This window comes from Chenopodium quinoa, unplaced genomic scaffold (genome assembly GCF_001683475.1).
Source record: "Chenopodium quinoa cultivar QQ74 unplaced genomic scaffold, ASM168347v1, whole genome shotgun sequence".
NCBI classification, from domain to species: domain Eukaryota; kingdom Viridiplantae; phylum Streptophyta; class Magnoliopsida; order Caryophyllales; family Amaranthaceae; genus Chenopodium; species Chenopodium quinoa.
Window position 1 is genome coordinate 955,863 of NW_018743197.1, and position 15,179 is coordinate 971,041.

The window sequence follows — 15,179 nt, forward strand, 5'->3', positions numbered from 1 at the left end:
TCGCCTGATCGGTTTAGAAATCTTCCCAAGGCCGCCAGACAACCTGTTAACTTCTGAACCTCTCGGATGGTACGAGGCGACTGCATGTCGATGACCGCCTGCACCTTCTCAGGGTTCGCCTCTATTCCTCTCTGATTGATTAGGATTCCGAGAAATTTCCCAGACTCAACTCCAAAGACACATTTCTTGGGATTGAGCATGACATGGTGCCGCCTGAGTGTGGCGAAAGTTTCTCGGAGGTCTGACAGATGATCTTTCTGAAGTTTAGACTTGACAATCATATCATCAATATATGCCTCGACATTTCTCCCAATCTGATCAAAGAACACAGTGTTTATCATTCGCTGGAAAGTGGCCGGGGCATTCTTAAGACCAAACGGCATAACCGTGTAACAGTATAACCCCTGATCAGTGACGAAGGTTGTCTTCTCCTGATCTTTCTTCCATAAAGGAATTTGATGGAAACCAGAGTAGGCGTCCATAAAGCTCATCAAAGCATGGCCGGCTGTTGAGTCGACCAGGTTATCAATTTTAGGCAGAGGGTAACTGTCTTTGGGGCACGCCTTGTTTAAGTCTGTGTAGTCTACACACATTCGCCAGGTGCCATTCGGCTTTTTAACAAGCACCACATTTGCAACCCAGTCTGGGAAGTAACATTGCCGAATGAACCCTGCATCAAGTAATTTTTTAACTTCGGCGGTTGTCGCCTGACTTCTTTCTTCGCCATGGTTCCGCTTCTTCTGCCGTACCGGCTTCTTTTTCGGATCCACGACCAGTTTATGTACCGCCAGGTCAGGACTAATGCCTGGCATTTCATGGACTTCGAATGCAAAGATATCCTTGTATTCTTTCAATAGTTTGTGAAAGTCGTCACTGAGGTCGCTTAGGGCAGTCGTCCCAACCTTGATTGTTCTGTCAGGACGCGAGTCATCTAACATCAGGTCCGTATGCTCACCAGCTGGCTGAGGGAGGAATTCATCCGACCGCTCCTCTGCCAATGATTGCTATTTTCTGTCTTTTCTTGCGGCCCCTGTCTGGGATGCCTTTCTCTTCTTGCCGCCTGCTTCTTGAACAGGCGCACTCTCCTTGACATTGTCAAGGTCTATTTTTCCACCACTCGACCCAGTGGCCATAACAGTGGGCTTGACATCCGAGAGATAGCACTCTCGGGCCATCCTCTGATCTCCCCTTAGGGACCCGACTGTTCCATTATCCCTCTCAAACTTGAGCAACATAAGAGATGGGATTATAACAGCCTTGGAATTATTCAGGGTTGGTCGTCCCAGAATCATGTTGTAGGCCGAGAGTTCTTCTACTACCAGGAACCGGACTACCATGTGTCGTCCTTCCCCTTTTTCGCCCAGGCGGATGGGTAAATCCACTCGTCCCACTGGGTGGACGACTCCTCCTCCAAACCCTACTAAAGGGTGGGATGTCGGATGTATGCAATCAGTCTGATATTTTAGTTTCGACAGACATTTGCTACTGATGAGATCTGAGGAGCTTCCGGTATCTATGAGGATTCGGCCAACTCTCTGGTTGGCCACTTTAAATTCAATAACGATAGGGTCGTCATGCGGCCCTCTTACCCCTCCTAGATCTTCTTCAGTGATGACAATCTCAGGAAATGAATATTTGGAGGGCCGTTCTTGATGAACGGAATTTACATCTAACCGTCTGATATTGTCTTTGTTGCCCCTAATAGTGGGGCCGCCTCCTGAGAAGCCGCCTACAATGGTGTAGACGACTGCATCATCTGTATCGGAGCTGTCGGCCTGTTGATTCTTTTTGGTCGACTGCTTTTTCGAGGAAGTGTTCCCCGTAGATTTCTTGACATAAGTGTCAAGATCACCTTGCTCAGCCAGGCGGTCCAGATACCACATGAGACTGATGCATTCATTGGTGTGATGACCAACATCTTCATGATAATCACAAAATTTTTCTTGGTTCCGATTGTTTGCAGAACCCTTCATGGGGACCGGCTTCTCAATTGAGATCCGTCCCTTGATTTCCTTTAGGATAAATTGGCTATCCTTGTTAAACACATACTTTGGGGAGTATGGTTTGAATTCTTTTTTCTTCTTCTGGGACGGCTGTTTAGAGGAATCAGTTGCCCAGACCTCTTTTCTCTTCTCGTCTTTGTTTGACGACTGCTTCTGTCGTCCTTCTCTTTTGTCGGACCTTTTCCGTCTGACTGTTTTACCGTACTACAAAGATCAGTCGCTTGTATATAGGCTTCCGCTTCAATCAAGGCCTCTTGAAGAGTCGCCACCCTCTTTCGGACCAAATCAAATTTGAAGGTCGACCCGTCTTTGAGACCTCTGAAAAAGTCAGTATAGGCTACTTCATCCGGTAACCCTTGAATCTGTATTCTCATCAGGTTAAACCGCCTGATGTAAGAACGAAGCCCCTCCTTCTCGCCCTGCTGAATTGTTCCTAAATCAAGGGTCGTCTTCTTCGCAGGGATGTTCATGGCGAAGTTGGAGGTGAATAAGTAAGCAAGCGTCTTGAAGTTATTTACACAACCAGTCGGCAGGTTGCCGAACCATTGTTGTGCAATTCCTTTGAGAGTCACTGGGAAACACTTGCACCAAGTGGGATCATCCAACCCTTGAAGGTACATCAGGTTGGTGAATGTCATCAGATGGTCTTCTGGGTTAGTAGTGCCGTCATAGGCGCCTACTAATACATTTTTCACTTTAGTCGGCTGAGTGGCTTCAGTAATTTCCTTGGAGAAGGCCGACAGCTGTTCACCAAGTCTAAGCAACCGTAGCTGCCAGTCCATAGGTTGGACATTTTTTGCCGCACGCCCACCAAACGGAGGTGGCTGTAAAAAATACTGTTGTTGCGGTACAAACGGTAAGTTTGGTACCGCCTGGTCGCTATGAAAGCCGGACTGACGGGAGGTGCCGCCTGACTGACTCTCATGATACGACTGAGTATGCCTCATCGAGGTATTTCGCAGACTGTCTTGGAAGTTTGAAGTAGAGGCCGACTCTGACAATCGGTCACTCTTATTCTGCTGTAGCAGTAGCCGAGCGTCTGTGTATGTTTTCCTCGACCCGTCCGCCTGAATATGACGAACAGGTTTCCTATTTCCTGGAGTAGGAAAACGGTATTTTGTGAAATCAAGGGCAGGTGGCTCCCACTTCCTAGATTTAGGATGAGGGGTCGCCTCTCGCCCTTAAACTGGCTTCCTCTTCCGTGAAGTGGAGGGTTTCTTAGTCGACTGCTCCTTGTCCAGAGCAGGCGGCTTCTTGTTGATCAACTCTTGAATTTCTCCCTTGAAGTCCCTCATGAAGGTCATGAGTTCGTTCCTTGTGATGGGAGCAGACCCATCAGTCGGCTGCTGCCGAACAGGCGGTGCGCCTGCTGGCTCGCTTCCAGTTTGAAGATGTTCCCGTTCCCTCCTTTCGGTATGATGGGTACGTCGGGCCCTTAGGGTCCCGTCTGAAGCTGTGTGAGCTTCAACTTCAAATTCATTCTCAGTATCGTGGTCCGACTGAACTAGAGGGTCGTCCAGGGGACGTCTCTCTTCAAGAGCCGGTACAAACGTGGATGCCATCTCAGAAGTACTCTCCCCACAGACGGCGCCAAGATGTTTCGGGTTTTTCTGATGTCTTGTGGGAGAGTTACAATTTCGAGACTGGAACCGGACGCCTGTACCTGCAAAACAAACGGATGCTCCGGATGATTGGAGTTCCGCCTCCGACGGTCAAGTTAGTACTTGATTAAGGAGTAATTAATGCGGAAATTAAAGTGATTGGGTCTCTCTAGGTGAGAGTGTTTAATGTGTGTAATCTGCGTGATCTCCCTTAATGAGAATTAAGGGAGGTATTTATAACCTCGGGAAACGTGCCAATCTAGGTTTAGGTTAACCTTGGGCTGATTGGGCTTCCCTCGGAAGTTGGGCCTAGGTGGCCGACTTCTCCATTAGGCATGGAGTATGCCACGTGTCATGACATAATAGGTCCAAGGCGGACGAATAAGCGTGTGCCACGTGGCAAGCCCTGAGAGGTCCAACTGGGGAACACTTGGCAGGACCTGATTGGCCCACGTGGCGCATTCCGATTGGTGGGAGCAAAATCCCCTAATCACTTCCTTCGCTCTAAAAAAATATTATGATATAAAAAAGTAAATTTATATGATAATTTTTTAGAATTATAATCTAATAATTTTTTTTTGAATAAAATATAATTCAATTTGTACATTTAAAAAATTGGTATTTTATCGAAAATAAACTTTTAAGTAACAATTTTATCCTAAAATTCTATCCAAATGGAATCTAAACTATTTTTTTATCTACTGAATTCTATTTAAATCTATCCAACGTAGCACGTCACTTGGCAAAAAATTGGAATGCCAAGTGTCGTTGTCTCGTGACCTGGCTAAAAGTTTAGCTTTATATATTAGTTATAAAAAAAATAAAAGTAATATCAAACAAAAGACCAATGAATAAAATAAGAAGTAGACTTGTAATTTGAACATGTGAAATACTGATATCCAAACAGATCAAAAAGTTTTGGTTGCTTATGCAAACAAACACAATGACAGCCCAGAAATTTGTTTTGTTATCTAAATTCTCAAATTGCCATACACCAACTTGAACGATTGGTTTGAATTGAAATTGATTTGTTTCCGAAACATAACAACGTCTTCAATTCGAATTGAAATTGATTTGGCGACATTGGAGATGGTTGTGGCCAAGATCGTCACAATGGAGAAAATCTCAGAGAACCTGAAAGTCTGGGCAGACTGAAGAGTGTGTGATACTGTAGCTAGATAAACACAGTAACTCTGGTGTAATTTGAACAATAATTTCATTGTTTGCCGCAAATACATAGTACCTAAGTGTGAAGGTTCAGCTATTTACAACAAATCCTATCGTAAGCCAAGTTAATTAAAGTTCTCTTTGCCTTCTCCACATTTCCATTCCACCATTTTTACACCGAAGAAACAAGTTTCTAAGAAAATACCATGCAATTCCATTACGGAGTCTGTCATTGTCTCTTTGCTAACGTCTTCTTCAATCCTCTGAGTATCTTCCCGAACCACATCAAGTTCATTGCAGCAAGCACAGACGGCACAACTAACACCAAAATGAAGCCAAATACATGCATTTGCATTACCTACAGTTATAATTTGATAGAAAAAACAGAAGTTCAGCACCTATAGTTATGTTGGTGGCTATGTCATCAAGAAAACAGATTGAATGTTGGCATTTGATTGATGAAAAATTCAACTAAGAAACTAGATAGAAGCCGTTTAGCAAAAGTACACATCCAATTTTGGTTTGTATTACGAAGTAATGAAATAGCTTTACCTTTTTAATATGGATGCAACTACACATTACCTTTAACCTAAATGTCATATGTTTCTTGCCGCATAAACAAAATAGGACTCGTAAATGTACGATTCCGCATATGAACAAAATAAAATACAACCAGGGGTAGTTAGTGAACAGACAAAACATAGGCAGCGTTACTATGGTCTTTTTTGTCCCTTTTCTTATGAGTAATATTAAGAAGAAAGCAGTAGTCTTGAAACAATATTGCAGTAGTATTATGCAAATATGATGAATCCAAACATCAATTTATTATGCTAAGTTGCTAACACAATCTCAACTTTGTACCGAGTACTTGTTTGGATAATAATCTTATGATCTAATTCCAACATTCAAGACAAGTACCAATACTTACTAGAAGTAAATGCTTACCGAATTTCCAGGTTTGATATTTCACTTTTGTGTCTTATATAGTAACCCCTCCATTAAGGTAAGCATACCCAAGGAAGAAGAAATAACCAAAACGATACGGGATAAAGACAGTCCAGTTCCATTCTAATGATTGCATCAAGCCAATCCACAACTAATTATCAAATTTAAGTTTTTACATGACCCATCTATAAATTTATAGTAGTTCTTGATAAATTTTGACTGATAATGATATTATGCTTCAAGATGCTATCATCCTTATTTCAAATGCCAAAATCAGAAATGAATTTTGATCAAAACATTCAATGATGGGCGTTTGGTTCTTGAATGGATGACTTTTGATGACAATTTATAGGCTAGTTGTTATTTAAGTTTACATAAAGGACAACTCCATAACAGAATTGGCTAAGCATGTTTTAGTGCACAGAAGATACAACGAGTTAATTAGAATGTTAGTGTAATTATCTAGTGGTCATAACATAGTTGTAAATCTTTGCATACAGTTTTCCTCTTGGTTATGCTTTATCTTCACTGTTTTGTCTAAATCCCAAACAGTTTGGTCAGTCTCGGAATACAAATATATTCTTGGAGTAGGAGTCATGTGCAACATAAAGGCCCTGTTTGGTTTGATGTAAAAGGTTTTCATGGAAAATGAATTTTCCATTTTTTCCCATTTTCCTTTGTTTGGTTTGTTAAGGGGTGGAAAACAATTTTTCCAACGGTGGAAAATTTCATCCTTAATGATGGAAAACATTTTCCTTCTCAAAACAAGGGAAACCACATTTTCCTCTCTCCTCCTTACCTCTTTTTTTACTTCCCTCTCATTCATCTTTACATTTCCACTCTTATTTTTTATTTTTCTTGTATGCAACCAAACAAAGGAAAACTAATTTGCAATTGTGTTTTTCCTTGAAAATATGTTTTCCAAGAAAACCAATTTTCAATTGAAAATGTTTTACATTAAACCAAATAGGGCCTTATAGTAATTTTTAGTGGGTGCAATTAGTCAATAAGCTTATACAATGGCAGTTGTACTCAGTTTTCCCTTGCAAAAGTAATTGCACTAGTTTTGTTTCACTTCAAGGCATTAAAACTGATTACATTCTAAACAATCTTTAAATTAAAACCCCCTCTAATTAGTGTTGAGTTAAGTCCAAAATCTGCAGATTTGTATGCACAAACTCCAAACATGATAAGTCAGGCCATTCGAGTTTTTTAGCAGAAACATCTAGAATTTCAGGTAAAGTCCTACCTAAGAAATTCCAAATGAGGATTAGAAACTTAATATGCGATGTTTTCTTTAAACCTACATTTCTCAGGTTTGATCCTCGCACACCGTTATCATTGGATACTATTCCAAAAGCTATACTCAAATGTACACCACTTTCAGAATTTAAGTTTTTTACATATGATGGCGATTTAGAAATTTCAACGAAGCAACTACATGCACAACACAGATGCTAATGAATAAAAGTACTCTACAAGACTTTCCTGCAGTACAGAGGACGGGTCACAAACATTAATTATACAAGGATGTCACCACATATACAGCAGGAAGAATCTAAGGCAGTTACCTGTTCATAGTGAAGGTAAACATGATAGAACATGTAAACAAAAAGCAGAATTCTTGCAACCTGCATTGCACATCACACTACTAGTCAGGTTACAAAATAAAAGCAACACATTCATAAGTATTAGTCACACTTCTAACTTTGATTTATAGCCAGACAATTTCTGTGGTTAGAACATGCATTTAAATTACTTCACTCAAAACAACTTATACATTCTTACTCTAACACAAATGTATACAGCTTTAGTTTCAAGCATTTGTTCATCGTCTTAATTAAATTAAAAAGCCAGAAGCAAGAAATGAAAGACGAAAAGATAATATCCCTCAAAGAGCCATGTACTCACCAACCACGCAAAAAAAATCACAATTCCATTAATCAGATATGCATGAGATCTTTTCAATCCAGCTGTATCAAGAAACCTTCATAGTAAAACAAAAAAACAGTGAGCACTGAGCAGCATTAACAAAAAAAAAAAAAAAAAAAAAAAAAAAAAAAAAAAAAAAAAAAAAAAAAAACAGCTTTGTAAAGAGCTTACCATCGCATATTAATTTCAGGTGTTGTCACCTCAGAAATAAGGACCATGAAGGTGTAAAGTTGCCCTTCCCCAGAAAACATAGCATAAGCAACAGCAATTCCTGAGAGAGAATGATGTATAACCTGGGCAAAGTGGTCAGCGTGTGAGAGAAGAATGGCAATAAAATGAACCAAGTAATATTGAGGGGTGTAGGAGGTTCAATGTGGTACCCTTGTCATTATCTACACTGACTTGGATTGTCAAAGTTGTTTAGACTTTACCCTATAGTCATAAAACCTAGAGGATTCAATACCCAATACATGATAGATCAATGAGCCTTCCACTTTACCTTTACTTTATCTTTCTTTTTATCTCTTATCTGAATTTAATTTACCGCTGTTTTGCTATAAAGAAGCTATATATCAATAAAAATACTCCCGCAAAGAAAAGGAGAGCATAGGGCTGAAAGATTTGGAAACTATGAAAAGAAGCAGTGAGCTCAAGCAAATAATAGGCAGGGAGATTTCGTGGAGATAGTCTCTTGCTCCCAGTAGAAAAGGACATAGAAAAGTGGTACTGATATGACAGAGAGACAGAGGGGGAGGACATAGAAAAGTTAGAGAGGGATAGACAGAAAACAAAAACTCTTGATTGAATTCAGTCAGCAAGAATCTAGTTCTTGTACATATACATAGACCATGTGTGTTTCTACATGCTTATAGAGAAGCAAGCAAGCCAAAAAGTCAAGGAAGAGGACTGCCTAACTCAGAAAAGTGAACCTTATTTACTACAAATTCTAAAACAATGGATCAATAACATGAGGCACAAAGATCCAAAAAAGTTGTAGTGATATAATCTCGAGAGTTGAAATTAACTTAATAAAGCATAAAACTATTCTAGCCCTTAATTCTGTATCACTGAACATATTTCCACGGTACAAAAGGAATAGAGGAATTTGTCATCAAATCAATTTTGGCCTCTAGACGTAAGCAATGAAATACCTTCAATTGGAGGAAAGAATAAAATTAATTACAGCTCCTTAAAACAAGCAGGAATTACGATCAGCATCAATAAAAGGTCATCTCTTAACATTAGAAGTTGCAAATAAATAATTCTATCTTCTAAGCTTATTAATAGAGTAAACCAAGAGTACAAGGTCATATAAGCCACTTTGAATCCTAAAGAAATTATGTTTTGACTGAGTGGAAAATGAGCAAGAAAGTTCTCTTTTTTGGCCAAATCTAGTAGACTGTATCTCAAACTCAAATTTTAGGGTGTAACTCCACTGAGCAGGCATATAGTAGGCCATAGATTTTAGTGTGAATACTCATTTGCAACAATGTTTTAATATTTTTTATAAGCTTAAGAAGATAATACTCCCAGCCACTCATATGAGACTTTACCATGATTTTTTCTCCTTTACCGCTATGAACAGATTAGGAAGTGATACATTGGTTTTCCATTAGCAAATTACATAATTAAGCCTATATTGAGAAAAAGCAAACACCAGTAAGATATCTGTCCAATGTAGACGAATCCACGATCCAGGCAACCTTAGATTGGAATAATATTGGCAACATCATCCCAGGAGAAACCAAAGCTCTTAAAGGCAAGCAAATAGATGTAAGCAGTCAAAGAATTGGCACATGCTTGAAAGCCAACCTCCTAAGATTATAGATTCTAACTCCAACCAAGGCTTAGGCTCAAATAACCAGTTTCCATAGCTGTGTAGTCAAAAAGGCTGTGATAAGCAACGGAATTCTGCAATACTATCATTTAAAATTTTAAGCTAGCAGGTAGATACTACGGTGGAAAGCAACCTCATCACAATCACCTCAAGTTGGTAGAGACATCTGAAATTTCATAATGCAAATAAATTATGTGTATACAAGGATCTAAAGTTTTATAAACTCTCTCAATCCCTGAATAAAAAATTAAATCACCAACAAAATTCTCTAAATAAAAGTATCATTTCTCCACTTTCGTTTTTATTTTTTATTTTCAGCTCAAATTGAACAAAAACAAACCGTTTTTTATTCACTTTTTTCAAACAATCTCCACTATCTTGTTTTTTCAATTCACCTCAAATCGACTGAACCCGCTTTCTTCTTTTTTTACTCACCTTCCTAATATTGCACGCAAAAGTTATTGCGCTGATGCGCAAGGCACTAGGGGTAAGCGCGGAACTTGGTCTGAGGAGGCGTTTGTGGTTAGGTGCATGAGGTGCATCAAAAGAGCACTCGAGGTGCACATGAGGCCCATCTGAAGTTCAGCCAATTTTTTTAAATCGTTCATATAGGATGCCTCACTTTAAAGAGGTACACCTAGGCGCAGCAAAACCCCTCTCGCTTAAGCATGCCCTGAGCTTTTTATACATTGGTTAGAGGGAGGACAATGTGTATATGAGGAATTTCAAAAGCAAAAAGATATATTGAGTAAATGGTTAGAAAACAAGTTGTCTGGGTTAGTTATTTTATCATAATTAACCATAAGTTTTTAACAAAGTGACCATTAATCATCACTCTTAATTAATGCCATGACCAGTAATTTAAAAATTAAAAAAAAATAAAAAAATAAAAAAAAACACCCAACTTTTCATGAAGAGGTAAGATGTGCCTATGAAAATATACTAGGCTGCAATTCATATTTCCAGGTTACGGGGATTGTTAATTGTTATAGGCTTATAGCCTTGTAATTAGTAATCTTGACAGTTGGAAATTAACAAAAAATACATGGATATATGTGAGAGAGAGAGAGACTTACATACTCTATTCCACCCAAAGAAGGATAGAGCCACATGATCATTGCAAGGTCTGCAATAAAGTACCCCACGGATACCTGTCAAATTTCACATCTGAGTTACCACAAATTACATTATATATTACAAGAAGATGAGTAAATTAAACTAATTTCCATAATCATGCTGACAACAAGCTAAGAATCCTGTAGCATACGAATTATTATAACCCATATTAATACAGATTCTAGACTGCATTCTTTTTCAACTTCTTAATTTTAAGACAGCAATAGCAACAGAAACAACAAAGCCATAGTCCCAAAATAAACTAGGGTCAGCTAACATGAACTGTCATGAGGAATAGTCTGGAAAAAACGGAACAGATATATCAGAGGAAGCACGGAACAAAGAAAATAAATTAACTATAACTACAAACAACAAGATGGTAAACAAGACTTTAAAAGCAAACACCAACAGTACCTGCCACGGATAGGATGGATAACAGGTCAGAAATTGAGAAGTTTAAGAGCACCCCATGGTTGGGTGAGTTAGATAGATTGCATGCCATGCCATGATTCATTCAGCCTAACACAGTAAGCCCTTTGATTTTAAGTTGTAATTCAAAACTCTGTTACAATTTTTTAGCATCTTTAACATTTTTGAGTAGCATACAAACTGGTAAGCACTCTAACTTCAAAGACATAAGGGTACCCCCCATGGTTTGGCAGTTACAACTTTGGTTATTATCAGCCCAATAAAGTGTTGATTTGGAAACTGTAAATGGTAAAGGCAACATGAAAGTAAATCCTTTCCATCCCATCAAACCAAATCCCACACCAAGAAAGAACTCTAGAAGTCTAGATGCATAAGGAAACAACATTGAACCCCCAAAACAAAAAATAACGCAAACAAACCACCAACCCAGCTCTTAAATTCAGATGATCATGCAAAACTCAGATAAGGAAGAAGTAATTGAAAACAGAGCGCCCATACAAAGCTCCACATTGGTGATGAAACTTGGAACTCCAAAATTTTGAAACATTCACAGGGGTAGCCAAAAAATAAAGGAGATTATACAAATTAATATATAAATAAACTTGGGCTTGACAAGGAAAAAAAATTAGAATCACATGCTTGATGTATGCATATGTCATTCTTATTTTTATTTTTTTGGCGCTTCTTGAAATGATAAGTATGGCTAATGACAATTCAAAAGAAAAGGTTCCATAAAAACAAAAGTCCATAACTTTCATTTCAAGGTTATTAAACCCAAAATAAAGACTCCACGAATGAATAAAATATCTGTAAAAAATGATTAATTCGAGTAAACGGTTCAGTTTTGGGTTCGGTTTATCAATTTAGGGTTATAACAGGTCGGTTTATAACGGGTTGAAACAATTAGCAAGTTAGTTTGAGTCAATTTTAAAAATTATCGTTAGTTCGGTTTGGCTTTTTTTTATTGAGGTTTCTATTAGGATCGGGTCCTTATTGGGTCACATTGTAATCAGTTAAAAAATTTGTAATCAGTTTGGATTGAAAACGGGTTTAGCCAGTTTAAAGCAGGTTTCGGTTCAAAATCGTTCAAGTCCCAATCGGGGGTCAAGTTGTAATCGGTTTAGGTCATAATCAGTTTAGGTTAAACAAGATTGACATGAAAATAGGTTTCAATTCTATATAAATTGGGTAAAATTGGGTTGGGTCATTATTAGTTCAGGTCATAATCGGTTTGGATTGAGTGGGGTCAGTTTGAAAATGGATTTACCCAATTTAAAGTGGGGTTCAGGTCAAATCAAATCGGGTTGAAATCGAGTCGGATCATTAACGAGTTGGGTTAATCAGATAATGGTAGGAACGCGTCAGGTTATAATCAAGTTAAGTATTAAATATTGTTGGGCTTAATGAGTAGTGGGTTGAAATGGCTCAGATAGGTTACGGAATGTAAATGGTTCGATCATAAAAGGTTGCGGGTTGTAAACGATACGATCTCAATCGGCTACTGGTTATGGGTTGAAAATGATTCGCTCTCAATGGGTTACGGCTTGAAAACAATTGGTCCACAGCATGTAACGAGCTATAAACGGCTCGGTCACAACGAGTTACGGGTTGGAGCTTTTTAGGTTTATTAGATTTTTGCTGGGTTTAAACGATTTTTGATTTAAAAAGGGTTGGTTACTATCAAGTTCATACATAATCGATTCGGGTTGTTTTCAGTTACAGGTTATAACGGTTGGGCTTGATAACGGGTCGGGTCAGTAAACGTTGGCAAAATTTTGCTTCAATTTAGTTTCGGATTGGGAAAATTGGGTCGGGTTAGTTTTCGGTTTTAAATTTTTTTTACAAATTAGTTCAAAACAGTCGAGTTTAACGATTCGGGTTAGAACTGATAGCTCTACATATGGACTATTATTTAGGGATTGAAGGAGAAGTAGTTAAAGTTTTATACTTTTATACAGACATAATCTTTCCCATCAAGTATCAAGCACAAACAAGTCTTCAAAAATTCAGATTGGACATGTAAAATGTGAAACCAAAATATAAAGAATACAAGGAAAGTGGAGAGAATAATATAAAGTTTAGAAAACATTGGCATAAACAAATCTCAGGAAAGACAAATTTCAGCTTCTGCATTTTTCTCCATTCCCACTAGATATACAAACAGTTGAGCAGCCATAATCAGAAGGTAAACAAGCAATTGAATTATTGTACTCGGTACAATTCTACAATCTGCATGGCATATAAAGAAAAGTTGGATGAAAAGAGTGAGCAACCTCCAAAGCTCCTCAGCCCAACGCCCTAGACATAAGTTGATACTACACCAAGTCACTAACTGTCACTAAATGTCCAAAAATAAGACCCTATCTCTTCAAACATCAAAATTCAAATGTCAGCACAGACAACACACAGTTTTCTCAATCCCTGAATCATGTCAAAATGAATATCTTATCAGCACTAATTGTATATCATCATATGATCTCTGAGGCTTCTTTTCTGAAAAATAAATTCTAGGGTCAAATTAAAGGAGTATAGTATTTGCAGCACAGAACAAATGACAACAGCTTTACATTTAAAATACCAATAGAAATTCTTCCAATAACAACCTAAGCAATAACTTACATTCAGGGCAACTAACAAGTGATGTTTGTGTTGTGTAGAAACTTAGAAAGAACATAATAAGGAAACCATGGGTAAAACATAAACACTTACTCCTAGGGTAAAAGTTGAAAGTGTTGAGCTACGGAAAGTAACATAACCGTTGGTCTGGTAGTCAGCATATAGGTCTGACCAGTAAACAAAATATAACGACATTGCTGCAATGAAAAGGGCATGAACCGTCGAGATACCACTGCAAATTATTCAATACAAAATAAGACAGATTGCAACAAAAAAATCAGAAAACAAAGGGTTCAATGAGAAGTTGGGGACCAACCGATTGTTCCATTCGATCCTTTGTACTTTGTTAAGACCAGCATAACTCTTGAAGTACAGGGCACTAAACAACTGGGTAAGATTATAGATCTACAAACACAAAGTATCAACACACACAATGATCAAATTCAAACATTCAGCATAAATAGAAATTTCAAAAAATTACTTCAAATTCTGCTGCATTGCAAGATTACAACCTACCCAACAAACTTGAATATGAAATAAGCAAGTAAAAGCATTAATCATTTACTTAATATTAATAATCCGGATCAACCTGTTATTTTCTCATACATTCCTAGACTAATACCATTTCAGTATATATATTCATATCTTAATCTAAAGCCGAGCATATCATACCCTGAAAACGGAAGGGAGAAGTAAAATCTGAACATACCACTTTGCAGGCTAAAATGCCTGCAATAATTGAAGTGTAAGGAATTATAGGATCAGACAACAGATGATTCTTGACCAGATTTTCAGCCTGATTTTGGTAAGACTTGATAGCCATAACAGTCTGCTTTGAAACTGCCATTTACCAAATGATGAAACTCCCTCAAATCGACCAAAAAAAAAAATACCACTTTAGATTTCTGCCATTAAACTGAGCTTCCTGGAAAAATTATAAGAGCAAAACAATAAAGTCATATTTTCAAAATAATAGTCATTAAAACGCAATTGAATAATGCCCAGTAATTCATTTGTATTGAACAATTGAAAATCAGACTAAAACAAGAAGAGGGTAGTTTACCTTGAAGCAGATCTGAATATTGTTGAAGAAGAAATTTTACTGCCTAATAAAGTGTTTTTTTAATTTTTTTAGGGGAATATTTCGAACTTGTTAGATTTATTAAATGCGAATCTACTAATTGAGGGAAATTATGTAGATTTTTTTTAGTGACTTGGGCGATGCCCAGGTTTGTTACTCCTCTTTTTTTTTTTCTTCTTTTTCTTTTTATATAATTTTTTTTTTAATGTTGGTTTGATACATTTTCGCAACTGAAAAATATTTAAACTTTGATAGAAAAACTTTCGATAAATAAATCACATTAAATACATACCGGTTACAAATTAAATGGGTCAAAGCAATGTAAAAAAATTGTAATTATTCATCAGTCTAAGTTTGCTCAAAATAAACTCAATCGGCTACAAAACTTAATTTGGCTGATGAAAATTATTTTTTTTTTAACTGATTTAATTAATTAGTTTACAATCAATACT

General features: G+C 37.6%; 1 protein-coding gene across 1 annotated transcript; it reads right to left on the minus strand.

Annotated features, from left to right (window-relative positions):
• Positions 1–4,456: 4,456 nt before the first annotated feature.
• Positions 4,457–14,929, minus strand: LOC110733194 (transmembrane protein 56-like). The gene is made up of 9 exons (XM_021913206.1): positions 14,710–14,929; positions 14,356–14,571; positions 13,963–14,051; positions 13,740–13,878; positions 10,562–10,636; positions 7,820–7,941; positions 7,628–7,703; positions 7,288–7,347; positions 4,457–5,129 (listed from the first exon to the last, which is right to left on the minus strand). The coding sequence occupies exons 2-9, from the start codon at positions 14,491–14,493 to the stop codon at positions 5,001–5,003; spliced, it is 828 nt and encodes a 275-aa protein (XP_021768898.1). The 5' UTR covers positions 14,494–14,571; positions 14,710–14,929; the 3' UTR covers positions 4,457–5,000.
• Between the last annotated feature and the right edge of the window lie 250 nt (positions 14,930–15,179).

Bases quoted from the DNA above. Each gene is read 5' to 3' on its own strand.
- LOC110733194 (XM_021913206.1), bottom strand. From the start codon at position 14,493: ATGGCAGTTTCAAAGCAGACTGTTATGGCTATCAAGTCTTACCAAAAT. The intron at 13,879-13,962 runs GTTGGTCCCCAA...AATAATTTGCAG, and splicing joins AGGATCGAATGGAACAATCG to TGGTATCTCGACGGTTCATG. The intron at 5,130-7,287 runs GTAACTGCCTTA...TTATAACTGTAG, and splicing joins TTTACCTTCACTATGAACAG to GTAATGCAAATGCATGTATT.